A 26,113-nucleotide genomic window follows, 5' to 3' on the forward strand; every position below is an offset into this window, starting at 1 on the left:
GGGCGTCCTGCTCCAGGGCTGCAGAGAACTCTGCAGGGGGCCTCTGTGGATGAATGCATGTGGGGCCACAGGAGCATCTGGGAGGGCCTGCCTGGTCCCGCAGAGACATGAGAGACTCCGGGGATCATCAGCGCTCTCCGGGTGGGGTCTAATGTGAGATGAGGCGGGTCTGGGAAGGATGCATCCCCCCCAGCCTTGGTCTCCTTACAGGGTGCCTGCCCCTAACATGGCCCTGAGGGCCCCAAGAGAGCCTAGTGTGTCCAACTCTTGGGAGCTGGGGGGATGTGGTGGGAGGGGGCAGGCCACCCGCTGGCTCCTGGGCTCCCGTGCCCACGTTCCCTCCTTGGGCCGGGCCCAGCAGCCCAGTGTGCACATGTAGGCACTTGTGGCCGCCGCAGGCCGGGCGTGTCCTAATTAGCCCACTATCTTGGGAGCTCTTATTGGAAGCAAAACAAACCAAAAAAGTCCTGGTTTTGCCTGGGTCCCTCCCCATTGCCAAGTGGATCTCATCTTGGCTTCTGGGGGAGGGTGCCTGTGTTCTGGGGACCCCAGGCTCCTATGCAGGCATATCCCAGACCCTGGCCCCGGTTCCCTGTTGCAGCAGCTGTGATCTCGAGGGGTAGCCAGGCCTCAGGCAAAGTCCCACAACCCTGGGTATGGAAGGAAGTGGGCGGAGTCCTTAAACCAGGGAGGAGGGAAGGATGAGCCTTTTGAGGTTGCAGGAGGAGGCCAGTCATATAAAAAGCAGGCCATGCTTCCTAACCAGTGGGGTTCCCAGCTGTGCTCAAACTGCAGCCACAAACTCTGCCATCTTCTGGGGGCAAGATAGGCCCACAGCCAGGGTGAGCGTGCGCAGGGAGGTGTCCCCTGGAAGCGGGAAGGAGCAGCATCCCCCGAGTGTGAGGACGGCCTCACCCTGCCTGGCCCAGCCCCATGCCCCTGACAGGAGGCAGCTCCACTGAGGGAGACTTCGGAGAGGACTGCAGCAGTTGCCATGCCCAGGCTGCCCCACCGTCAGGGTCCCCGCGTGGGCCCTGCTTTGCCGTTGCTGGGTGCAGAGATCCTATCAGCTCTCTCTTCTTGGCTCAATGACTAATTCCTTGGCACCTTCCTCAGATCATTAAAGAATGTGGACAAGTTAAAATATGAAGCACGTTGTTGTGGGGCTGCATCCTGCCCCTCCTGAGCAAGGCCCCCTCGCCCTCATTCCCTCACGAGAGGCTGTGCTGGGCAGCCCTGGAATCCCCTGGAATCCTGGGCTGGGCTGTCCTTGATTGGGGAGGGGTCAATGGGTCAGGAAGAGATGTAGGAGCCCTGCAGCCCTCAGGCCAGCCCAGTGACAGGAAAGACCCTTCCTCCACAGTCGGCTAATCACGGGGCAGAGACAGAAAACAGGGGGACTCGGGGACTCTGGGGTGGGCAGTCTGGTACTGGTCCTGGGGGTGGGAGGGGCCAGCTCACGCTCCATCCTCACTCCTGAGCAGCTGCGATGGGAGAGCCGTCCTGCGTTGTTCCTTTGCTCCCTCATTGGTTCTGCTGGTTCAGTGACGCAACAAACCTCTTGGACAGCAGCTCTGCTAAGAACCCTGACCCAGCGTCTGCAGCTCGAGACACATGCATTATCCTGCACTGTCTAGTGGGCACATTTTAAAAAAGGAAACCGGTGGAAGTCATTTAATAATTTGCCTTATTTGCCCCAGTTGTGACTGTTTGAGTTTAACACAAAATTGTGAACAAGGAGTTTTGTTTTGTGGCCTGAGCCCTTGGGATCGCAGTGTGCTCACAGCCATGGCAGGTCCCCACTATCACTGGCTGAGTTTTACCTGCTCCCTACCCATGTGGCCAGTAGCACCAAATCATGGTTCCTCCCAGGGCTCACAGTCAGGCAGGGCCACAGAAACCCTTCCAGAGCACAGACATGGAGGTGCTTAGACTGGGTCACACAAGAGGGAACTCAGGGTCTGGGGGCTGCTCCAGCCACTGTGGCCATGGGCAGATGCTCCCCAGGTTTACAGCCCAAAGTCTGCCTGGTGGCTCTTTCCAGCGGCAGCTCAGGCCAAGGTGTGTGGGTTAGAATGGAAAGCCACTCTGGGTGGCAGTTGGCTGTCCCTGGCCTGGAGAACCTAAGGAAAGTGCTTGTCTGGCTTTTGGAGGCCCTGGAACAGTGACCATGGCATAGGTCAGAGACAGCCATCTGCTCCCTGTCCCCTCCTTGCCCATCAGACGTCACCCAGGGAAGAGGCCTCCATGCTGGGCAGCCTCCAGAAGAGGATTGTCCCTCCTGACTCGCCTGGCATCTGTTTCTTAGCAGATGCACCACCCGGCCAAGGGATTTGGACATACAGGGCTGGGAGGAGGCTTGGGGGGGGGGGGCTGTGGCCTTGGATGGTCGAGGGACATGTGTTTTGGGGCAAACGGAACAGGAGGGACTGTGGGTTATGCAACCCCATCCTCCTTTGATGGGAAAGACTGAGATGTAGAGGCTAAGCTGGGCGCAGTGGCCGAGCTGGGAGCAAGTCTGTCTAGAGCACAGCTGCCCCTGCACTGCCCTGGTCGGTAGTGGGCCTGAGACGCAGGGGCTGTGCCTCCTGCTTTTCAGTGTGCAGGCGGCAGGCTGGTGCGCAGGGAGGGGGTGCGCACAGGGCCTGGGGAACTGGCTCCCAGGGTGCCCCTCCCCACCGCCATCCCAGCGTACCAGCTCTCTCCCTGAGGCGCTCAGGTCGCCCCACTGGCCCCTGGCCCCTGTGTCATCTGCTGGGGTTGCCGTGTTACTTGGGGCAAGTCACTTCCATTCTGTGCCTCAGTTTTCTCATCTGTCTAATGAGGACAATAGCAGTACTCCCCTCGGGGCTGCGGAGGGGACTGGGTGAGTTTGTGCACGGACCTGGCTCAGCTGGCACATGGAAGGGTATGTCAGCCTCTGCCATCAGCGGTCCTCCAGCCATTCTCCATACCCGCCTTCACCGGGAGGGAAAGGAAAAGAAGGGCATCTTCCTCGCTGGCCCTCCAGGAGAGGTCTGCTCTGCCCTGGATCTGTTCAGGCCAGCACCCCTCCTCATCTGGGGGAGGCTGATCTGTCTGGGGTCCTGGGACCCCACAAAAGAAGACCCAGGGACATACCTATTTGAGTTACTATCCTCCAGGTGTGTGGTCCTGGAGAGAAACTCTGCCAGCCAGCAGGCTGTGGAGGGCAGCTTCAGACCCTGCCTGGGGCTCCACTGACCTCTGCATGGGGAAGGACCATACTAATAGGAACAAGGCCATTCTCAAAGGGATGCGGCCACCCAAATGGGAAAATCTGGCTCAGCCAGTGACCTGCAGCCCCCAACCCAGTCCCACTACCTGGATGGCTAGACTGAGGGGTCAGATCTGGTCTCCAGGGCTCCTGGGGGTGCCCCCCTGCAGGCTGGGGCCAGCCTTGCCTGGCTTCATGGGGCAGGGGGGTGATGCTGTCAAAACTCTTCTACTGCCCCTGGAGTGTGCTGCGAAGTCTTCCTGGGCAGGGCATTGGGAGCCCCCCCACCAGACATCTCCCCTCCCAGAGTGCAAAGGCTGGATTCCACTTTGTCAATGCTGGGTGGATCCCCAGAAGCCCTGGCACTGGGTCTGTGCAGAGGGGAAGGCAAGGTGAATATGTCAGTTTATACCAACACAAGTAGTGGCCTGTTAGGGATGGGGGGGGGAGGCCGGGGAAATATTTGAGATGACTGGAGCCGCTGGCCCTTTAAGGCTCCTGTAACAGGACACCTCCCAGAATGGGACAGGACGGACTGACTGTGTGTGCTTTCCCATCCCTCCTCCCCCTTCCGAGCCAGGCCCAGTTCAATCTGCTCAGCAGCACCATGGACCAGATGAGCAGCCGCGCAGCCCCGGCCAGCCCCTACACCCCAGAGCACGCCGCCAGCGTGCCCACCCACTCGCCCTACGCCCAGCCCAGCTCCACCTTCGACACCATGTCCCCAGCGCCTGTCATCCCCTCCAACACTGACTACCCCGGCCCCCACCACTTCGAGGTCACTTTCCAGCAGTCGAGCACAGCCAAGTCAGCCACCTGGACGGTGAGTTGCCCTGGCTCCCAGGGACGTTGGGCTGGCACTTTGGGAGGACTGAGCGCACCCTGCTGTCCGCAAAGGGTTCCCACTGGCTGGCCTGACCAGGAGGAGCATCAGGCAGGAGGCGGGTCTCCACCTCTCGGACTCGTGGTCAGAGCCGGCCAACCTCCCAAAGGGCCCCAGAGGGAACAGACTTGGCCTCACCCTGCTGGTGAGGCCCCTGGGGCAGGGGCAGACTCTCTGGCCAGCTTCCCTGCATGCAGATGGGGACTGGGACACAGGACTCCTGCCGAGAGTCATCTGAGCCTAGAAACTGCCTGCTCCAAGCTGGGAGAATCTGCTGGTGGGTGGATTTGGATCTTGCTCTGGGGTCTGTCTTGGGGTGTCATCCCACGCAGCAGTGCAAGGCAGGGAGGTCAGGGTGGAACCTCAAGGCTGAGGACACAGGTCCTTACTGTGTGTGGTGCCCTGGAGGACTGTTTGGCCCAAGGTGGGGATCATGCCAACTTTGACAAGATCACACGTGCACTCTGCCACTCCCCCCACTGAGGGCTTTGTTTTAACTAACTCTTAAAAGCACCCAACAGCCCATAGGGTTGAATCTGTCATTGTCCCATTTCACAGCCGAGGATGCTGAGGCTCAGGGAGTGAGAGCTTGTACAGAGGTACACACATCGTAAGTGGGCACGCAGGGTGGGGGCCCGGCATTGGGCCTCCGAGTCAGTGTCCCTGACCTTGGGGCTGCACAACTTGTGAACCTGCTGGCAAAAGAGGGACTGGCTAGAAGGGGCATAGTAAGGGCTACAGGGATCCTAGTCAGAAGTGCAGGGCACACTGGATGTTGGGGGGCAGCCCCAGGGGCCTTCCTGGTCTTCTTGCTCACCAAGGAGGGGGAGCCCGGCAATGGGCTGCAGAGGTGCTCTGTGACAGCTCAGGGGAGGGTACAGAAGTCACTGCAGGGTGGCTGCGTTCCCAACTCCTCAGGAGTGCAGAACAGGTGGCCGCCCCAGCTCTTCCACTTTAAAAACTGGGTCCCATGTTCCCCACAGCCCCACTGGCCAGTACCTGCAGTTTTCCCATGCTCAGAAGGGCCGCAAGGTGGGCAGGAGCCTGAGGTCAGCCTCAGCGAGTGGCCGGAATCAGTCCTGCACAGCTGGTCTGGGGTCTGGGATCCAGACCATGGGCCCCCTGGTTGTCTCTGATTCTTGCTGAGGCCATGGGCCTCCCCAGGCTGGACTCCTGGGGCTCTAGGGGGCAGGATGACCAAGATACCTCCTCCAGGGCTCCCTTCCCTGCCCAGTCCAGCGAGTATTACAGACCTCAACCTAGTGTCAGTAAATTATTACCCAGTCGCCTTCCTGTGTGGTGGTGACAGGATTGGAAGATCATGTCTGCGCAATGCCCAGAACAGAGCTCAGCTGCAGAAGCCCAGTGTGCTGTCTCCTTATTGTGTCTTGGGGTGTTGATGGAGGCACCTTGTCCTCCGCACCTTGCCTGTGAGGGAGGGGACCAGCACGTCTGTCCACCTGCTCTGAGGCCCAGCTGGGGCCTGGAGCTAGGTCAGAGGCCCTGGGCATCCCCATACTGCACACTCTGGTGACTGGAGCCTCCCACCACTCCCCTTCCAAGTTCAGACTTGTTCCCTAAGTCCTCTCTCTCCCTTCTCACAATGGCATCAGGATGGTGGGGGGACCAGTACCCCCCCCCAGGGTCCTGGGAGCTCAGTCTCCCTTCCTCTGGCTGTCTGAGGATGGTGGCAGCCCCCACAGAGTATCTTGGATGGTCTGCACTGGTCCTCACGGAGGGGTGGGACCTGTCCCTCTGTGCTGGCTGCCTCCCCCACCCGGGGGTTTCCCCCACCCCAGGTGTATGGCATTAGGTTTCAAGGGACACATGTTTCTGTCTCAAGTGCCCTGCCCTGAGTAGCCCCATGCAGTGGTCTGCCCAGATGGATGGATGGAGGGGGCAGATCTGGAGGACTAACCACAGAGGGACAGGGAAGGCTCTGCCTCCTAGTTCTGAAGCTCTGAGCCCCACCTGCTGCCCAAGCAGAGTGGCGATGCCTCTGTCCTGCCAGATGCAGCTCCAGCCCTGCCGCCCTGTGGGTGCTCTTCAGAAGAAGCTTGGAGGATGCTGCTGCCTCCTTCCCCCTTCTTCCCCCACGCCCTGCTGCCCTCCATCGACAGAGGGGGGGTGGGGTGGGACAAACATTGGTAATGAGATTTTGGCACCTCAGCTCTTTGGGAGCAGACCCCCCAGTGCTCGTTCCTTGCCCAGGGAGGTGGCGGGCAGTGGCTCACAGCACAAGTTGGCCTCCAGGCAGCTGCCTGCTCTCAATTCTCGGGGTCCCACTGTGAGCGTGCTTGCCCAGACTTGTTGCCTGGGCCTGTGTTAGGGTCCCAGCGCCAGACCGCACTTGGCCCCTGCCATACAAGCTGCTGGTAACTGATAGATAATTCATATTTTTCTCAAGTACAATTCCATCTTGATGGCTGTCTGCTTCCCTCTCCCCCTCATGACACCTGCACCAGCTCCTAGTGACCACAGCTGCTAATGGAGTCTTTGGCCTCTGCTTTGCAGAGGCCTGCTGTGGGTCTCCCCACCCCCGGAGGCCATCTGCTCTGACCTCTGGTCTCCTTGGGTCATGTGTGCACGCAGAAACACAGACACGAGCCCCCCCTCCCATTTGTGCAGCACATGGACACACAGGTGCATGGGCACCCCTGCAGGCCTCCCCTGGCTGCTGCCAGGTTCTGACGTCCCCCACCCTCCCCAGAAAGCCAGGAGGATGGGATGCCACAGTCACAGGAGACTGGGCAGTCAGAAAAGGGATCTGTGTTTGGCCACAAGATAGTACCTAGTGACAGGGCAGGGCTGGTATTTGGCGGGTGGGATACTGCGTGGCGGGGATGTGGCCTGTGGCCATGGTAGGGACAAATGAGCTGCTTGTGGGACTTCCTAGAGCAGGGCCTGCACCTGGGAAGCTGGCGGTTTATGGGTGGTATCCTGGCTGAGGCTTGTCCCATTGGTGGCCCATTGAGGACTTGGGGAGAGACAGATGCGGGGTGGGGGGAGGATCACAGGTGTGAGGCCTGTTGACCATGTGACTGGTGGAGCTGGGCCAGGGGTGGTGCCTTTATCCCCGTTTCACCTCCTGTCCTGGGAGCCCTCATAGTGGGTGGACAGTGGAGTGGACAGCCAGTCCCGAGAGGATGAGCAGGAGCAATTTCCTTTCCCCCTGAGAATAGCCCAGTGTGACAGTGTAGGATACCGTGTGGCCCCAGCTTGGCCTCCTCTTGCCCCCAGCTCATTTGGCTCCACCAGGAAAGGGGGTTGGCCTCAGTGCTTGGGAAGTTTCAGGAGAGGACTCTGAGGCCAGACAGGAAGGCTTATGTATGGCAGGAAACCCTGGTCCACCATGACATCTGTGGGTGTCTCAGGGCAGGCTGAGTGACACCTCCCACAGCCCATGAGGTGGGTGCAATGGTGAGGGTATGCATAGGTCAGCGGACCCCCCTGGGAATCCTCCAGCCAGATGGCCTGGACACTGCCTGCTGAGCAACCTCCAGCTGACAGACTCTGAGTATGCACGTATGCGTGTGTCCATCCTGGGGAGAGCTGGCTGCCGCCGTGCAAGAGAACCCCTCACTGCCCTTGGAAAGGACCTGGGGAAGGCAGGGCAGGACAAAGACTCCACTCGGGATTCCTGGGGAGAGCGAGGCTGAGTCAACACTAATGGATTCAAGAGGAAACTTTCCAGCCCCTCAGAGGTTTGCAAGCAGGAGAATAATAGCGGAGATGTCCCAACATGATCGTGGTATCAATTGCGTTATCCTAAAAGTTTATGGAATGCGTAAGTGGAATTAATACCTTTTACTGGCACCAGAAGCAATTATATGTGTTTAAAGCTGAGGGAAGAGTTTTAACAATGTTTATTGTGGAGATGAAACGTGGATTATTAGGGGAAACAAGATCACTTAGGGAAAAATTGCAGCAATTGGTTGGATCGTGCGTGGCACAGCGGCAGCAGGAGGGAGCTTTGGCAGGCTGGGCTGGAGGGTCAGCGCCCAGGACTTGTGCCTTCAGGGTGGGAGAGGTGTCAGTATCCTTTCTCCATCCATGTGAGGAGCTGGAGGAATCCCCAGCCCTGCAGGTCCCTGAACTTGGCCCTAGAGGCCCTATGTGAGGCCAGGAGGGGCAGCTCTGCGTCCTTGGGTCCTGGCTGCAGCCCAGATGTGCAGATGGATCCTGGGAGCTGAGAGGTGCAGCCCAGGCTGCCCTGCACACCCACTGCCTGGTTCTTGTGGGGGACACAAGGGAGAACCCTCCTGTGGGATGGAATTCTACTCTGTAGGTTTGGGACTGCAGAGAGATAGGCTCCAATTTGTGCTTTCTGATGAACATCTATTTTCTAGCACTTGTTTCCCAACTTGTGATTAGTGTGCTGTTGGTAACGTAACATGCAGAGACCCTGTGCTGGGCCCAGCTGTGTGGCAGTAGGCCCTGCTGCTCTGCCCGTTCTACAGATGAGGAGATTGGAGTTCCCAGAGGACAGTCAGGGTCCCCATTAGAAGGGACATTGGCCTTGAAGCCTGACTAGGGTGTCAGCACAGCCCACAGCCTCCCTGGACACACCCGACATTTAGCCCCTCCCTGTCCACTGTGCCCTGTCCACTGTGCCCTGCTCCCAGGGGCCCTTGAGGACCCAGGTGAGCTGATGGTCAGGAGACATTGACCTCCAGAGTCACACCTTCCTGTGCCTGGGGAGAAGCCTCAGGTGGGCCCAGCCTCCCATCACTCTTCTGACCAGTGAAATTGCAACCAGGTGGTGGAGAGTCCGCCCATCTATCTGCTTTCACTGCTTTTTTTTTTTTAATTGACAAATAAAAATCCCTCAAGAATGCTTTATAGGCAGTGCCCGTAGCACAGTGGTTATGGTGCCTGCCACATACATAGAGGCTGGCAGATTTGAACCCAGCCCAGGCCAGCTAAAGCAACGACAACTGCAACAAAAAAATAGCCGGGCATTGTGGCAGGTGCCTATAGTCCCAGCTACTTGGGAGGCTGAGGCAAGAGAATCACTTAAGCCCAAGAGTTTGAGGTTGCTGTGAGCTATGACACCATGGCACTCTACCCAGGGCAACAGCTTAAGACTCTGTCTCAAAGAAAATAAAAAAGAGTGCTTTATAATTAGAATGCTCTGGGGCTGACAGGAGCCTTAATGGTAAGGAGCCAGGCCAGCTGGGCCCCCTAAATCCACCCTCCCAGGCCTGGCCCCATGTACCTGCTGACAGGTGGGAAAGAGAGGCTGTAGGGGAGGCTGACCCCCTGAGACTAGAGCCAAGATGCAGCCCTGGGTGACGAGGGTCTTGAGCCATGTGGGCTGAGTGAGGTGACGGTCGAGCCTGCGCAGTGAGTTGGTGTTTTGCTTCCTAGCCCCTGGGGTTCCTGCAGCCCAGGCCAGGGGTCAGTGCAGGATTTTCTCAGATACAAAACTGAGAAGCCAAGCTCAAGGTGCAAGGTTATACCACTGGCTCAAGGCTATACCACTGGCTGTGGCCCTGGGGGCCCAGCCCAGAGGTCTATGGGTACAGCCCCTGCCTCCGGGTGGAGAAGCCACTTGGCCATATCAAGCTAGTCTGTCCCTTCTAGGAGGCTAAGAAAGGGGAGGGCAGAACATTCTGGGGTATCCAAGCCCATTAGAGGTGGACATTGTGAGACTCAGAGATCTGGTGGTGGCTGGGGTTGGTGTTGACAGCCCAGGGTTATGCTGGGGCTACAGCTGTGAGGAGTTCAGTGCATTTTAGGGCAGAAAAACCCCTTTTGAAAAAGTTAACAGGACGTCAGTGAATAGGATATCAGAGGACCATGGGGCAAGCCACCCCAGGGATTGCAGGCCCACCTCCTTCCCCGACCCTACCACCTGCAGCAAGGCACCAGAGAGAGCCACTCTCCACAGGGAGGGGCATCAGACACTGGATCTGCCTCTGGCGAGTCACTGAATGTTTGTAAGTTTTGGTAAAAACTCAGACTCCACCCACCCATTGTGTGAAAGGCTGACAGATGACCATTCATGCATCCACAGCTTGCCAGGCCTTGAGGGAGGGAGCCGACCCATCTCTGCCCACCTGCACCAGGCCAATGTCAGTGCCCAGAATGGCATGCCCACAGGCAGAGGCTCCAGGGCTGGCCTGTGTGCACCTGCTGACCCAGGGCACCTTCCTATCACCATGGCTGACAAGCCAGGCCAGCTCTATAGGCCTCCATTAACCTTATCAAAGCCACAAGCCCAGGGAGGCCAAGAGTGGTGGGGACTCCCTGCTCCTCCCTACACCCAGTAATTCCATGTTCTGGCCCATGGCCCTGCTAGCTGGGTCCTTCCATCAGGCCAGAGCCTGGAGGAAAGGCCTGTGGAGGCAATGGGGCAGCTGGGCTCAGGCTGTCTGTCTGGAGAGTCAGAAACTGAGTTTGTGGGTGGAGGAACTATGGGTGGACGTGGCTGGGGGTGGCAGAAGCTGAGCGAGGCGCCCTGGACACTGCATTCTCATGCGGGAGGGAGACCTACCCCTGTCCTCGAGGACTCATGCCCTGCCATCCACTCCGTGCCCAAGGCCCCCAGATGAGGTGCCTGAGTCACAGAATAAGTCCAAGTAGGGTCCCTCAGCGCCAGGCAGGCAGAAACACTTGGGGCCAAGTGAGAATGCTGACAGGGCCTCATACAGGTGTCAGTGAATCAGGATGGCACCCTCTGGGCAGGCACTGGACACTGGTTCGATACACACATCTTGGCAGCAAAGCAGAGGCTGGAGCTGGCCAACTCGGTATGGCTGCTTCCCACCCTGACCTTGGCCAGCTGCCTCTCACCCTGACCTGCCACACTTCAACCAGTTGCCTAGGAGTCCCCTACCCAAAGACAGCTGTCCGTCTCAGCTGCCAAGGGCTTAAGCATGGATTCCACCTGAATACATCTCTGCTCTGCAGTCTTCACAGAACCCAGAGGTGCTGAGGGCCAGTCTGCTGAGACCCCCATGTAGGTCCCAGGAGGTGACAAGGGCAGGACATGGAGTTTGGAGATCAGACAGTTCTGGCCTGGGTGCTGGTCCACCCTGCTTTAGTAGGCAGCCTTTAGAAGCAAAGCTCTGGGTCTCTAAATGGGTGATGAAGGTCATATGTGGGCCTGGCGCAGAGGAAGCACCTGTGATGGGGGCGAGCAGAGAAGGTAGCATGACTGTGTCCTGTTCCCTAGTCGGGGGGCACAGTGCTCCCCAGATCCATGCCACAGAGGCAGACCCCCGCCCCCAGGCTTCCCCTCTCTTCTGGGTATGGCCCTTGTCTCTGGCATGGGTCTTCACTCTGCAAGGGGGACGAAGCCTGCCATGAGTCCAGCACACCCCTACTGCCCTCCTCTGCCCTGCAGCAGCACGCACACCATGAGCGCTGGACAGGTCCGAGGCCCTGTAGTCTGGGGGCCCTGACTCCCAGGCTGGGCTGAAGGGAGTGTGCTCTGTGTCCTGGGCAGTGGCACTTCCAGGTACTGAGAGTCCCTCTGTGACTCCTGCTCACCTGGTTGGGACCTGGCTCAAGGTCCTGGCAGGCCAGGCTGCCTGGCTCCTGGGAGTGTCCCTGCCAGCCCTGGCCACCCCTCTCCAATGGGTACTGTTTGTCCACAGCTTCTGGGATTCTCCTAGACAGCAGTTAGGGCTGAGGACTGCTCAGCATCTGCAAAGCGTTGTCTGTTTCTGGTTCATTTTCCTTTGGGCTTCTGGCCTAGGGATCCCTGGCGGGCTAGTGTCAGGGTGTCAGCAGATGCATCTGTCCCCTACCTCACCCCCAAGACAGTTCTGGCCCGGGTGCTGGTCCCCCCTGCTTTAGTAGGCAGCCTTTGGAAGCAAAACTGCACCACCTGCTTCCATAGACTCAAGCAGCCTCTTTCTGTCCAGGCACTTTTTTTTTTTTTTTTTGAGACAGAGCCTCAGCTGTCACCCTGGGTAGAGTGCTATGGCATCACAGCTCACAGCAACCTCCAACTCCTGGGCTCAAGCGAGTATCCTGCTTCCGCCTCCCAAGTAGCTGGGATCGCAGGCGCCCGCCATAATGCCCGGCTGTTTTTTGGTTGCAGCGGTCATTGTGGTTTGGCGGGCCTGGTCTGGATTCGAACCGGCCAGCTCAGGTGTATGTGGCTGGTGCCTTAGCCGCTTGAGCCACAGGCGCCGAGCCCAGGCACTTCTTTGAGTCAGGCACTGGTACTAAGAGCCACCTGGACCCCCTGCCTGTGGGTTGTGGGCTCCCTGGTGAACAGATGTCCAGGGAAGCTCCAGACAGACACCAGGTGCCCTGGGGCCAGTGGGAGGGTCAGGCTAGTGGCTGCCCTGGGTCAGAGGCTGCCCTCCTGACATCCTGCCAGGACCCACCCCCAGCAGTGAGGACAGCAGTGATGTTGTACACCAGTTCAGGCCACAAGGCTTCCGTGAAGCGGACTGTAACAGAGTGGGCCCTGTAGCAGTGTCACCCAAGGAAAGCCCTGCTCCCCAGGGAGGAAGGGACCCAGGGGACCATAGTCCTGGGGCTTTTAACTAGGGTCCTGTGTGGGTTTGGGGGGCTCAGTGTGTGAGCCTACCAACTCATGCAATGCAGTCTGTGGCTCAGCCACAGAGCTTTCCTAGGGAGAAAAAGCGTTCATGGACTTCGGGGTCTATAACCCAGGAGGATAGCAACATGACCCTAAACACACACACGTGTGCACACACGCACGGGAAGTAGATAAAAGTAGACTCTAAAAAAATCATTTAAAAAATAAAAGCCCCCACGACAGGCCCAGTCTTCTAGAATCTGTTGTAACAGATTCACCCAAGCTGGTTAACGGTATTTGCGGTTTGCAAGATGCTGCATGTCCCAGGAAAATGACAGACACGTTATTATCACCTCTCCACTGTCCTCCTGCCCAAACCTGCCTGCTCCCAGCGCCCATCTGCTGGGGAGCCGGGCGAGGAAATTAACAACCCTGCGCGCCGCCCCCGCCCGCCCCCGCGCCAGCCCTGCAGGCCGGGGCTCCCAGCCAGGCCCCAGTCGCGGGGGGGAGGGGTTGGTGCGAAGAGGGGAGGGGTCGAGGGGAGAGGCCGGTCGGGGAGGGGCGGGCACACATTGGCGTTTGGGCAAACCGCTTCCTGCGAGCGCTCCGAGCACCCGCATCCCGGGCAGGCAAGTCTAGACGGCTCCGTGTCAACAGCCGAAGATAAATAAGATTTTATCAGCTCGGAATCTGTTGAAACACATCCATCTAGCGGTTCTAGGGAAGAAGGCAGAAGGGAGGGCTGCAGAGAGGAAGCGTCTCTTCGTGACCCTTCCTATGGCATAGGGACGGCCACCGGAGCGCCTCCTCCTGCGCTGTCTGGGGAGCAGGAGGGAGCTGGGGGCCTCGCACCCTTCTGGGCCTGGGGCTGCCCTCTGGACGGACTTCCGTCTTCAGTATTGAGGAGCGTGTCGCCACCTGACGGTGCAGGTGTGCGGAGGGCCGTGGCGGCCTTGCGAGGTACAGAGGGGACGAGGGTCGTTCACGCCACCCTGGGGCGTGTCCTGGTCGCTGTCGCTGGACTCTGGGCCTGGCCCTCCCCCCTAGTCGGCTCCCGCAGCGGGCGGTCCAGCCGCCACTGTCGCGCTGGTACCAGGGACAGCTCCCAGCGCCGGCTCCGCCCCAGCTGCGCGCTGCACCCGCCCGCCTCACCCAGTTCCTCAGTTCTGGGAGGCAGACCTGACCCGCAGCTGCCCCCGTCCAAGAAGCTTCCACGCTTCTCCAAGAAGCTTCCCCGCTTCCAGAAAGGAGCTTTGGCGTCTCAGGCCTGGGCTCTGCAGACCCCATCTTCCAGAATCTTCCAGAATGGTCCTCCTGTCTGCAAAATGGGTGCACGGCTGCTGGAGACTCCAGGGCAGCGAAGGACCTGGGAGAGGCAGTCCACTGAGTGAAGACCACCCCCCACTTGTCCCTGCAGCCCCTCACACCATAAGTCTGGGTTTCAGGCTGAGGGCTCTGAGGGTGCTGGGGACCCAGGCCCACCCCCACCCATTCGTGAGCTCCATCAGCTCCTCTTCCTGCCTTTCCACAGCTGCACTTGCTAAGGACACCTGCAGTTCCTGCGAGTCCCCATGGCCCTGGTGTTGCCTGATGGCCAGAGAGGCCACATTGGTGGCCAGGGGTTAGGGTCCCCTCTCTTGTTGGCACAGGAAAGCCTTCTTGTGGCCTCCACTTGCTCCCCTGGCTCTGCCAGCAGCTCCCTGTGTCTGGCCTCTGTTTCTCTGACTGTTCCATGGTGGAGCAGGGGAGGGCAGCATTCTCCAGGCACTTTTGGCTGCAGTAACTTGTGATTCTGAGTTGCTGGGGGTGTGTGCAGAGGGATGGGGTCGGGGGCAGGAATCTAATCTGAGATGGAACATTCCTGGTTTCCCAGGAGCCCGGCACTTGGGTATCAGCTGTTTGGAAATCAGCAGACGCCCCTGGGTGACCCTCGTGAGTGATGGCTGGAGCCCCAGATGGGCAGCCTGGACCCCAGGTGCATGGATGCTGGAGGCCCCTGCAGGTGGCTTGGTCAGGAAGGGCACCATCCAGTCCTCTAAGGCAGGGTCTGATCGGCCTGGGTGGATCTCTCGTCCCCTCACATTGTGTGCCGGGGCTGTGTGGCCAGAGGGACTCCCACAGTGGCCCAGACTAAGCTGCACAGCACTGTTGCCGAGGCTCGAGAGTCCCCAGGGCTGCAGAGGCTATACATAGAGGCTGACCGGGGAGTTCTCTACCAAAACTCAAATGTATAATAGGCACCCAGCCCATCTGCAAATTATGTTTCCTGTATGCAAATGCCAAAAAAGCCCAACTCTAGGCTTTTAAAAACAGACGTAGTGATGCAGCCCTGTAATGAGGGTACTCTCGGTCCCCAGCCCTGCCCCCCTCCAGCAGCTCCTTCTCAAAACCTTCCTGCCCTTTCCTGTTCTTAGCCATAAAATGTGCATGGAGGTACCTTCCTCTCTAGCCATTGAGGTTGGGGCATAAAGCGCACTCTAGCCACTGTGGTCACTAAGTGAAAACCGCCTGGCAGTTGTGGAACAGATGTCCAGGCTTTGAAGGAAGGACGCCCACGGGAGTTCAGAGCAGGGGCGCACACGATGGCAGTCTTCATGGGGTGGTTGGGAAAGGGCTCCTGTGGGGAGGCTGGCACTCCCAAAGGGGGGGATACAGCCCCACAAGGGTGTGGAGCTGGGATCACGGGGATCAGCAGCCCCCTTCCCCTTCAGTACTCCCCGCTCCTGAAGAAGCTGTACTGCCAGATTGCCAAGACGTGCCCCATCCAGATCAAGGTGTCCACCCCACCGCCCCCGGGCACCGCCATCCGTGCCATGCCTGTCTACAAGAAGGCGGAACATGTGACCGACATCGTGAAGCGCTGCCCCAACCACGAGCTCGGGAGGGATTTCAATGAAGGTGAGGGCCCTGCCGGCCCCCTGGACCATGAAGCCCCTTGCCAAGCGGTCTGAGCACCCCAGCTGGGAAAGGGAGAGAGCAGGAGTGGTGAGGGGCTGATAGTATGGCTCAGCTGTTCTCTCAAGCACCTCCCCTGGCCCCATTGCTCCCCAGCTGTGACTGGGGCCTTGGGAGCTGCTGCTCCAGGGTGGAATGGGGGGTCTGGAAGAGCCTGAGGTGCCAGCCAGCCTGCTGGGACCCTGGGGATGCTGCATGGGGTGGCCCTTCTGTCCACTGTGCCTGAGCCAGGCACCTAGGACAGAGAGCTGCCAGTAGGCAGGAGCCTCACTGGGAGGCCTTCAGGGCTGGGTTTGTATCCAGCTCTGCTATGGCACACCCCACGTGGGGGTGGTAAACCATGGCTGGCACCTCCCTGAAGCAGCAACATCTCCTGGCAGGACAGTCTGCCCCGGCCAGCCACCTTATCCGCGTGGAAGGGAACAATCTCTCACAGTATGTGGACGACCCTGTTACCGGCAGACAGAGTGTTGTGGTGCCCTATGAGCCCCCACAGGTAGGCCAGGGGCCATGAAGGGTGGAGACCCTGTCTCACTACACTAGGCTGACCTGTCTGTCCTGGTGTGTTCCTAAGTGAAGTCTGGTCTGGTCTCCCTCACCATATAGGCCAGTCCCCTCACCAGCTAGACTGCCACACTCATGACACCTATATACTATACATGCTGCCACTGCAGCTCTGGTGGGCCTTGGTGTCCCCAGCTCTCTAAGGGAGTGGGTCAGATGACCTCCAGGCCTTCAGCCTGCTCTCCCTTCATGCTCCAACACAAGGATGAGGGAGCTGGGGTGTTCTTGGCCTGCCTAGACTAGGTGCATAGGCTGACACAGAACCAACCCAGAACATGCTCCCCATAGTGGTAAATTCTACTCTGGAAGCTGTGAGGCCTTGATGGGGGTGGTTCCTTTGGCAAGCAGAGAGCCAACCAGGACACTGGGTCTGCATGCAGGGAGGGAGTGGGGTGCAGACTGGGGTGGTCTGACCTTTAACCCAAAGGCAATAGAAGCTTCTGAGGTGGGGGACCCCATTTTGAGGCTGATATGTGGCCCACCAGGAGTAAAAGTCTGGGGTAGAGGGAAGCAGAGGCCAGGACGGTAAGTGGGAAATGGATACCGGGCCCCCAACTTTCCTGTACCGTGTTCTGAGGTCAGAGATGGCTGTGTTCCTTTTGCGGCTCAAACCCTTTTGCTCAGACAAGGTCATGGTGAGCTACACACACCCACTCACACAAGTCTCTGGGCTTGACCTCTAATCAGGGTCAGGGAGATGGCTGGGGCAACCAGACCAGGGGACTGTAACCCAGCTCTGAGTCCTCTCAGAACCCAGAACCAGCACGTGTGTTGCGTGGTCTGCTTCATAGATGGGTGGTGGATGAATGGAAGGACAGAGGGTGTGTGGATGGATGGATGGATGGACAGAGGGACGGATGGGTGAATGGGCAAGTCAGTGGGGGGATGGGGGGATGAGTGGGAAGATGGATGGACTGATGGATGGGTGGACAGAGGGACAGATGGGTGAATGGGCAAGTCAGTGGGTGGATGTCTACAAGAAGATGGATGGATTAATGGGTAACAGGACGGATGAATGGATAGATGGGTTGGTGGGTGGATGGATGGATGGGAAAACGAATAGATGAATGGATGGATGGACAGATAGCAGAAAACCACACAGCATCCTCATGCTTACATTGACCCATGACCAGATGTGGGGGCTGAGCCCTGCGTGCCAATGCTGAGCCCTCTCCCTGCTCCCATTGCGTGTAGGTGGGGACGGAATTCACCACCATACTATACAACTTCATGTGTAACAGCAGCTGTGTGGGGGGCATGAATCGGCGGCCCATCCTCATCATCATCACCCTGGAGACCCGGGAGTAAGTCTATTGGGCACATGGGGTGCAGCTGGGGCTGTGACTGGGGGGCTAGTCATGGAGATGGGGGAGGCCAAGGCCAGTGGTGGGTGCCCTGGAGGCAAGTCTGGGGAAGGGGCTCCACAGGCACTGCTTGGGCAGACACTGGGCCTTAGTGGGCAGCAGGGGGCCCTGGGTTGACGTCTCAGAGCAGCCCCCCAGCCTGTGGCTGCCTCTGGGGGAATGCTTTCAACTCGGCATGACTCTATGCCCATCAAGGCAGGTCCTGCCGGGAGAGTGGGCAGGGTGGGGTAGGAACCTGAAGCTCATGACCCTAGCTGTGCCCACCTGACAGTGGACAGGTGCTGGGCCGCCGGTCCTTCGAGGGCCGCATCTGTGCCTGTCCTGGCCGTGACCGCAAGGCTGACGAGGACCACTACCTCGAGCAGCAAACCCTGAACGAGAGGAATGAGGGCGCTGCCAGGAGCAGTGCCGCCAGCAAGCGCAGTGAGTAGGCTCAGGCTGGGGCAGGCGTGCTCCATGGGGGTGACGTGGGGTGTGAGGAGACACACCTGCAGGGGGCAGTACAAGTCTATGTCCAGGGACAGGGGCAACCCTGAACTGCCCTCTGACTCCAGAGGGTGCCCCTGCTGAGCCAGGCAAGCATAGCTCCCAGATAACTTGCTAGTCCCAGGGCCCTGGGCCATAGCGTCTGAGAGGCCTGGACTGGGGTTGCCCCTGTGTTTCTCCATCCACGCGGTTACTGTCCTCTAGACTGTCAACGTGCTGTGCCAACTTGAGGGGTCAGCCTGACGGGGTGGGGCGGGTGTCCCAGGTGAGGGCTGGGCTGAACCACCAGCACCCCCTGCATGTGGCCTGGTGCCCACTGGCTCATCTGCCCATTGGCTCGCTCACCCACCTGCCTGGCCTTCTAGCATTCAAGCAGAGCCCTCCCTCTGTCCCTGCCCTGGGCACCGGCGTGAAGAAGAGGCGGCACGGGGATGAGGACATTTACTACCTGCCCGTGAGTGTGAGGCCTCACAGCACGGCCATCTTGCAAGAGGGGTCATGAAGGGGGCACTCATGGCACTCTGACATGTGACCTGCCTGGCTGGTGCACTAAGTCACTGAGGCTTTGGGAGGGTTCCTCTCACAGGGCAAACACTGAGTTCCTTGAGCTCTTCAAGAAGGAGCCTCTGGCTTTGAAATTGGTGTCTGGTGGGAGGATGAGGGCCAGAGCTTGTCAGGAAGGAGTGGGCATAGTTCTTAGGGACAGGGACCCCCTTGTTTGGGTCATAGTGAGAAGACTGGGGCACCCTGAGCCTTGGGGTGCTGGGAACCCCGAGAGAGGAGAGGGACTTTGCCATAGACCCCCAGTGCTGGGGCATCAGCAGAGGGCTGCTTCTCTGTGCCCAGGTGCGCGGCCGGGAGAACTTTGAGATCCTGATGAAGGTCAAGGAGAGCCTGGAGCTGGTGGACCTGGTGCCACAGCCACTGGTCGACTCCTACCGGCAGCAGCAGCAGCAGCTCCTGCAGAGGCCGTGAGTCAGCTTCACTCTGGGCTGCCCAGCTAGCATTCTGCCTAACCCGGGGGGAGGGGTGGTCAACCCAGCTGGAGAGGAATGGGCACACCAGAAACCCCTCCAGAAAGCACAGGAGCTCAGGAGGCTCCTCCCCCAACTCTGGGAAGCCTTCTGGAGCCTGAGTCCCAAGCTTCGCTGCATCTTTCCCACCGAGGAGAATTGTAAATGGCTGCTGTGTGGGAAGGCCAGAGAGGGGAAGCAGCTGGAGTGACGCTGAGTCGCCCCTGCTGCCCTCGCCACACTAGCTGGGACCCTGCCAGGAGCAGGCCCAGTGGCTGTGCCTGCCCACGGTCACGGGCAGGGAGGCCATCAAGAAAAACACTGCTCTCTGGCCTCAGATGTGAGGGTCTGCCCCTCAGGGGAACCGGGGGCTTCCATAGAGGTGGCTAGGTGGGGTCAAAGCTGCCTTTGCCTCTTGTCAACCTGCGCTCACTGTTGCTTCCAAACAGGAGCCACCTGCAGCCCCCGTCCTATGGGCCTGTGCTGTCACCCATGAACAAGGTGCATGGGGGTAGCAACAAGCTGCCCCCAGTCAACCAGCTGGTGGGCCAGCCTCCCTCCCACAGCTCGGCGCCTGGGCCCAGTCTGGGGCCCGTGGGTGAGTCCCACTGCTGGGGGGTCCATGGGCTGGGGGGAGGTCCAGCTCAGGCCCGGGGGCAGGGCTGTCCCTGGCTGGCTCCCTCCAGCACTCCCATCTACAGTGGAAACATGGGCCTTGGCAGGCAAGGGGAACATTCTTATCCTCACAGAGCCTCAGTTTCCCCTCAGCAAACAGCAACAGAAATACCAGACTCACTCCTTGTAAGGGTTAAATGATATAAGACCATGTTGGCTGGCCTGGCATGTGCCAGGGGCTCAACAGGGTGGAATTTGGGCCTCCCTCCCTAGGAAGGTCCTTCTGTGGGCATAGATGCTGTGTGGGAGCACCCTCCCAGGTGTGTCCTGAGGCTCCAGCATCAGAGCCCCAGGACTTGAGTGCAGCTGTCCTGCCCCTCATGACCCTAGCCCTCCTGTGGGCAGTCTCCCAGTCCCTACCAAGGGGGGTGAAGAGATGAGGCCTGGGCGTCCTTGCTCATCTCTGGCTAGGTAAGGTGGTGCCAGGCCTCCGTGCCTCCTCTGCCTGGTGTCCAGAGGCATCTAGAGCCTGGGCAGAGGCTGCACCAGACAGCCTGCCAGGGCGACCCTTACAGTGTGATCTTCCTTCCACCCAGGCCCTGGGGTACTCACCAACCACAGCCATGCCCTGCCGGCCAATGGGGAGGCCAACGGGAGCCACAGCACCCAGCCCATGGTCTCAGGGTCTCACTGCACTCCGCCACCCGCCTACCACGCCGACCCCAGCCTCATCAGGTACGTGGAACTGAGCCCATGCTGGCACCCTGTCCCCTGACCTGGGTCCATGGCTGCCACCCTGGGAGCAGTCTGCATGCAGCCCCATCCAGTCCTGTGTAGTAGCTGCTAGCCCCAGAACAGATAGGCAGGAGACCATCACATCAGTATTCAACAAGTGCACAGGGTGGGGAGGCTCCCTTAAAAGGAGGAAGAGCAGGAGGAGCCAGGGGTCCTCAGCAGGCTAAACCAACCATGGACACTGAGGGTGGTGGGATAGATGAGAGCCACCTCGGAGGCAGTTGCCACCCCAGCCCACCACTCCCGACAGAGTGAGCCCATGTAGCCTGAAGTTAACGCTGTCTTATTTCTCAAATTCTCTCTGCAGTTTTTTAACAGGTTTGGGGTGTCCAAACTGCATCGAGTATTTCACCTCCCAAGGGGTACAGAATATTTACCACCTGCAGAACCTAACCATCGAGGTAAAGGCCCCAGACAGCCCCCTGCCCACCCCAGGCAGGTACAGTCCCTGGCCCTTACCCCACAGAGGCAGCAGCCAGAGGGGCCTGTCCAGAGGCAAACAGCTTTCTCTTCCATCTGGGGAAGTCACTCTTATGGCAGGGAAATTGGGAAAATCATCCCCACAGATGAGCAGACATAGACTTCTGTCCTGAAGTCACTGTTCAGAGCTCAGACAGGTTCCATTGAGGGGCGTGCTGGATGGGACTTGTCCCAGGACTTCAGTAGCTGAATGGGTCATTTGGATCTGAGGGTTTTTCTCCTACCAGAATCTCTTGCTGTCCAGCAGGCAGGCTGCCTTAGATTTTAGGGGATGGGCTGTTTCCATGGCACAGGAATGAAAACATGGAAGATGCAGAGGGAGCTGGTCTGATTTAGTGCCACTTGCACAGGGGGAAACTGAGGTCCAAAGAAGGGGTATGGGTGGCCCTGGCATCACTATTAAACAGCCTGGGGGAGGCTCGGTGCCCATTGCTCAGTGAGTAGGGCACCAGCCACATACACTGTGAGACTGGTGGGTTTGAGCCCGGCCCAGGCCTGCTAAACAATGACAACTGCAACAAAAAATAGCCAGGCGGGCGCCTGTAGTCCCAGCTACTTGGGAGGCTGAGGCAAGAGAACTGCTTAAGCCCCCAAGAGTTTGAGGTTGCTGTGAGCTTTGATGCTACGGCACTCTACCGAGGGCAACATTGTGAGACTGTCTCAAAATAACAATAATAATAATAATAATAATAATAAATAGATAAATAAAATAAAATAATAAACAGCCTCGGGGCTTGGCGCCCATAATACAGTGGTTATGGCACCAGCCACATACACCAAGGCTGGCAGGTTCAAACTTGGCTGGGCCTGCTAAACAACAATGACAACTGCAACAACAACAAAAAAAATAGCCGGGTGTTGCGGCAGGCACCTGCAGTCCCAGCTACTTGGGAGACTGAGGCAAGAGAATTGCTTAAGCCCCAGATTTTGAGGTTGCTGTGAGCTATGACACCACATTACTCTAGGGTGACATAGTGAGACTGTCTCCAAAAAAAAAAAAACCCAATAAAACCACCTGGGGCTGCATGACCCCCAATGCCCTGTTAGCCAAGGGGAGAGCCTTGGGAAGCCATGGGGCAGTCAGCCTGTGATCCCCTGGGGCTCTAGCCCAGGACCTCCAAAGCCTCTGCAACCCTAATCTGACCAGGTCAAAGGCCATCCAGGCTTGTCCCCAGCCCAGGCCACAGGCCAGAGACCAGAGAATCAGCTGGTCAGGGGCAGCTAGGGCCAGTGGCTTGGCCCTGCCCTGCCCCATGCCTGTCCCAGGCTGGGCCAGTGCTGAGGTCACCTTAATCCTTGCCTCCCCAGCATGTGCACACACTTTGCGTTGCGCTGGGAGGGTGTGGGGAGCCGGGGACGAGCCAGGTCGGACGGAGGTCCAGGGGGAAGGACCGCTCTGCGGGGACTGCACCCTGTTCTGATAGGCGGTGGCGACACTCTTGCAGGACCTGGGCGCCCTGAAGATCCCTGACCAGTACCGCATGACCATCTGGCGGGGCCTGCAGGACCTGAAGCAGGGCCACGACTACGGCGCCCAGCAGCTGCTGCGCTCCAGCAGCAACGCGGCCACCATCTCTATCGGCGGCTCTGGGGAGCTGCAGCGGCAGCGGGTCATGGAGGCCGTGCACTTCCGCGTGCGCCACACCATCACCATCCCCAACCGCGGCGGCCCGGGCGGGGGCGCGGCGCCCGAGGAGTGGGCGGACTTCGGCTTCGACCTGCCGGACTGCAAGGCCCGCAAGCAGCCCATCAAGGAGGAGCTGTCCGAGGGCGAGGTCCACTGAGGCCGTCTGGGGGCAGGACCTGCGCGCTGCGCCCGCACAGTGGGGTTCGGGAGCCGCCCGGGCAGCCTGAATGGCGCTGTCCGCTAGGGGCGCTCGCGAGGGCCAGGCGCCGGACACCGAGGCAAAGGCCGGCCACCCGCTCAGCCACTGTCACCGTCCCAGACCTCCAGGTGGGCGCTGACCCCCTGCCTCCTCTTAGGGACGCTCGCGGCCTTGCGACATCCTTCCAGAGGACTGTCTCTGCCGACAGACTGCCACACTGTTTCCCCACGCCCTACGGTTCGCAGCGGGGAGCGCCCAGTGACTGTGCGAAGCGCGCGTTTTCAAGGAAGCCGCCGGGACTGTGTCTTCGACCGAGGCGAGGGCGCCCTCTGCGGGCGCCGGGAGGGGCCTGCACCCACCGCCAGGCCCGCGGGGCGCCTCCCCCACCCCACTCTCCCTCCCCTGCCCCCTCCCAAAGCACCCTGCGAACTGCTGCTGGGACTGGATGGGGGCGCTGGGGAGGCACCTGGTGTCACCTTGCAATGCTGCGGGCCACACCTGCCTCCCCTGAGTGGCCCCTCAGTAGACAGACTAAAGGCATGTCCCCAGACTCCTGGGAATTGTTGATATTTGATAAAATGATACCCTTTTCTATGTGGTGGGTCAGCTTTATTTTTTTTTAAACTTTCACTCTCAACGTTCCCTTTTGAGTTCAATCAAGTGCCCGTGAGCCGGGCTAAGGATGCTAAGTGACAAACCAGGTGGGCTGTCACTTGTTCCCAGGATGTCTGCAGGACAGGGTAGGGGCAGCCATTGCATGTGGCTGGGAATGCCCTCCTGGGGTTCCCTTTGCAAGGTAGGACAACCAGTGGTCTCTTCCGTGGAGGTGGCAGTTGGGGATGGCACTTAGCAGGTGGGGCGGGTCCCAGCCTCAGGAAGCACCTCCAGGAATTAGGGGGCCCAGGAGTTAGCTTCTGTATGGGCTCACCCATGGGGGCCATTTCTTTCCTTCTGAGCCTCAGAGGCCAGAGCATCACCTGTCCCAGAGTCCAGCTCCTGGTCAGGGGCAAGGCCACGGGGGGACCCTCACCATGTTAGTGGATGAAGAGGGTCCAGCTGCCTGTCCCTGTCAGCCAATATGCAGAGACAAAGATAGGTCCGTCAAACTTTGTCAGAAGGCCGGGATTCTGGAGAACAGTGAGAGTAGCCTCTCCAAGACTGTTCTGTTCTCCCATTTCCAAAATTACAGTTTTATACATAAAAGTTCAAAGCAAAGACCACACCAACCCATAATCCAAATAATAATCAGCATATCTCAGTGACCTATTACAACATTCCAATTCAAAAGTTCATCTCCTAAATCAATCCATCTGAACTACTCAAGATAGGAATCTAGAGTGGGAGCTAAATTTACAAAACAGTAAAAGTGGAAGGGGGGGAAGGTCAGGCAGGACCTAAGCCGACCAGCTCAGCTGTGTCACATCCGTCCCAGCCTGCCTGACTCCGTCTTATTCTCACTACACATTCTTTCGACAGCATCTTGGTTCAGGGCTGAGTGCAGGCTGCCCGGCCCTCTCCCACGTGGTTGCTCCCCACCCCTTTATGGGGTGGGGGTTGCATCAGCTCCTTCAGGTGTGGTTCCCCCCACTAATATCACCCCACAGAATCAGTTAAGCCCCCCAGGCCAGAGGAAGGTGCAGACACAGCCCCCTTCAGGGTAGGCTCCAAACGGAGACTCTGTCTTGGAGCTTGGCAACCCCATCTCCACAGAGCCCAGGTGCTGGTGTCTGTGATGACTCAGCTGTCTCCCCCACTGCATACCCTGGGGGACCTTTCTGAAGGCAGAGACCTGGGTGGCGTCTGATGGGAGCAGGCCCAGGTGTGTCAGAGCTCTGGGTGGCTACACCTGGCAAGCAGGCTGAGGGACCTAGGTCCTTCTGGCCAGCCCCTTCCAGTTGCAGCTTCTAGGAGATCTTCCATCTGCCTGGAAGCCACGGCTATGTCCAGAGGGTCCATCACCACAGAGGCAGCAGTGGGCTCAAGGCTTGGGGGGGAAGGTGTGGTGGCCCCGGCTTCATGTTACCTCAGCCTCCTCCTCGTAGCCTGGGAGTAAGTACCCTCTCCCTGCCCATTAGTAGATGAGGAAACTGAAGCCAAAAAGGCTAAGTTCTGTACTCTACAGCACACCCAGCTGACAGGAGAGATGGCTGGAGTCTGGGCACTTTTGAGGCCACACACTGCAGCCCTGGTCCTGCCCCTGGCTTCACTCAGAAGTCACAGAGGCCCAATCCAATCCCTGGCTGAGAAGCACTTGTGTCCCTGAGTCTCCCATGAATCTGCTTCCAAGGCACACTCCCTGTCACCCCCAGCCCGGTAGGGGTTGTCCTGATTAATGAGGTGGGTGGCACAGAGCAGAAAGGCCCTCCCAAGAATAGGACAGGATTCTCACAGGTGGAGAACCTCCCCTGGGGAGCCCCAGGCCACACACAATTCAAGGCCTAGGTCCTTCCTGCCAGCCCCTTCCAGTGCCCCCTCAAACACCGCTGGCAGCTGGAGAAGCTATCAGAACAAGTAGAGCTGAAATTTTGCCAAGGTTAAGAGAAAATGCAGATTCCAGGAATAGGGATCTTTTTAGGTTTGAAACCCTTGCTCTATAAAATCCCAAAATCAAGAAGAAATAAATCTTTAAGGTGAAGTTTTCCAGCAGTGTGGAGAGGGTGAGCACAGGGCAGAAAGAGCAGACAGGTAGCTCACCTCCAGTCAGCCTGAGACCGGCCCCTCCCCGGCTGTCTTCAGGTCCCAGCTGCCGAGAGGCCACAGTTGTGCTCTGGGTTGTAGGGACGTGGTGCAGAACATCACAACATCACAAACATCCTCTTCTCTGTTATTGGTTGAAGCACTTTAATGCTTTAAGTTTTTTAAAACAATACATCATCCATGTTTTCCATGTGAGATGATTGCTTCTTCAAGCAGTATTAATGGATATTTTCCAGTGACATGAACTTTTCTTGGTAACGTATGTAATCTTGGGAAAATGTGTTATTTTTTTAGCTGTGTTTTGGTGGGAATCTTTGTTTTTGTTGCATAATAAAGCATGTGTCCAGTGGCTGGCTCCTGTGAGTAAACCGTCCTCTGTGGGCTGGAGGGGGGCAGATGCCCAAGGTGCTCGGACACAGGCAGGACAGCATGACCTCCACCTGGGCTTCTCTGTGTTGGTGATGGGTCCGGGGTGGGGACTGGCTTGCCCTCTGCCCCAGCCTCAGAGACGACCTGTGGCCAAGACAGCCAACCTCACATGTGAATGTGTGCCCAGGCAATCACAGGTTGCTTGAAAATGAAGGTTCCTCCAACATAAAGGAAAATCACGTTCTCAAAAAACGGCTCCTTCAGGCACGAGGCCCAAGAATGAATTTCCATCAAAATGTGGCTCTTACCAGGAAAGTTTTAGGCTTTT

The 26,113-nt window shown here is 58.6% G+C and overlaps 1 protein-coding gene across 5 annotated transcripts in view; it reads left to right on the forward strand.

The window, feature by feature from the left end:
- The window catches only part of TP73 (tumor protein p73), a 68,099-nt gene extending 42,345 nt beyond the window's left edge, over positions 1 to 25,754 (forward strand). For 4 of the 5 annotated variants that reach the window (XM_053575934.1, XM_053575933.1, XM_053575936.1 and 1 more), the window contains 11 exons: positions 3,816 to 4,058; positions 15,333 to 15,519; positions 15,957 to 16,072; positions 17,335 to 17,444; positions 17,776 to 17,927; positions 18,356 to 18,444; positions 18,837 to 18,961; positions 19,453 to 19,601; positions 20,215 to 20,353; positions 20,721 to 20,814; positions 22,339 to 25,754. In XM_053575934.1, the coding sequence (XP_053431909.1) occupies positions 3,816 to 4,058; positions 15,333 to 15,519; positions 15,957 to 16,072; positions 17,335 to 17,444; positions 17,776 to 17,927; positions 18,356 to 18,444; positions 18,837 to 18,961; positions 19,453 to 19,601; positions 20,215 to 20,353; positions 20,721 to 20,814; positions 22,339 to 22,677 (1,743 nt within the window). In that variant the 3' untranslated portion in view covers positions 22,678 to 25,754. Of the gene's footprint in view, positions 1 to 3,815; positions 4,059 to 13,849; positions 14,597 to 15,332; positions 15,520 to 15,956; positions 16,073 to 17,334; positions 17,445 to 17,775; positions 17,928 to 18,355; positions 18,445 to 18,836; positions 18,962 to 19,452; positions 19,602 to 20,214; positions 20,354 to 20,720; positions 20,815 to 22,338 lie in introns of those variants that run through there. The other variant, XM_053575937.1, reaches the window with a different exon arrangement.
- Positions 25,755 to 26,113: the final 359 nt, after the last annotated feature.

This window comes from Nycticebus coucang, chromosome 22 (assembly GCF_027406575.1).
Source record: "Nycticebus coucang isolate mNycCou1 chromosome 22, mNycCou1.pri, whole genome shotgun sequence".
NCBI lineage: Eukaryota > Metazoa > Chordata > Mammalia > Primates > Lorisidae > Nycticebus > Nycticebus coucang.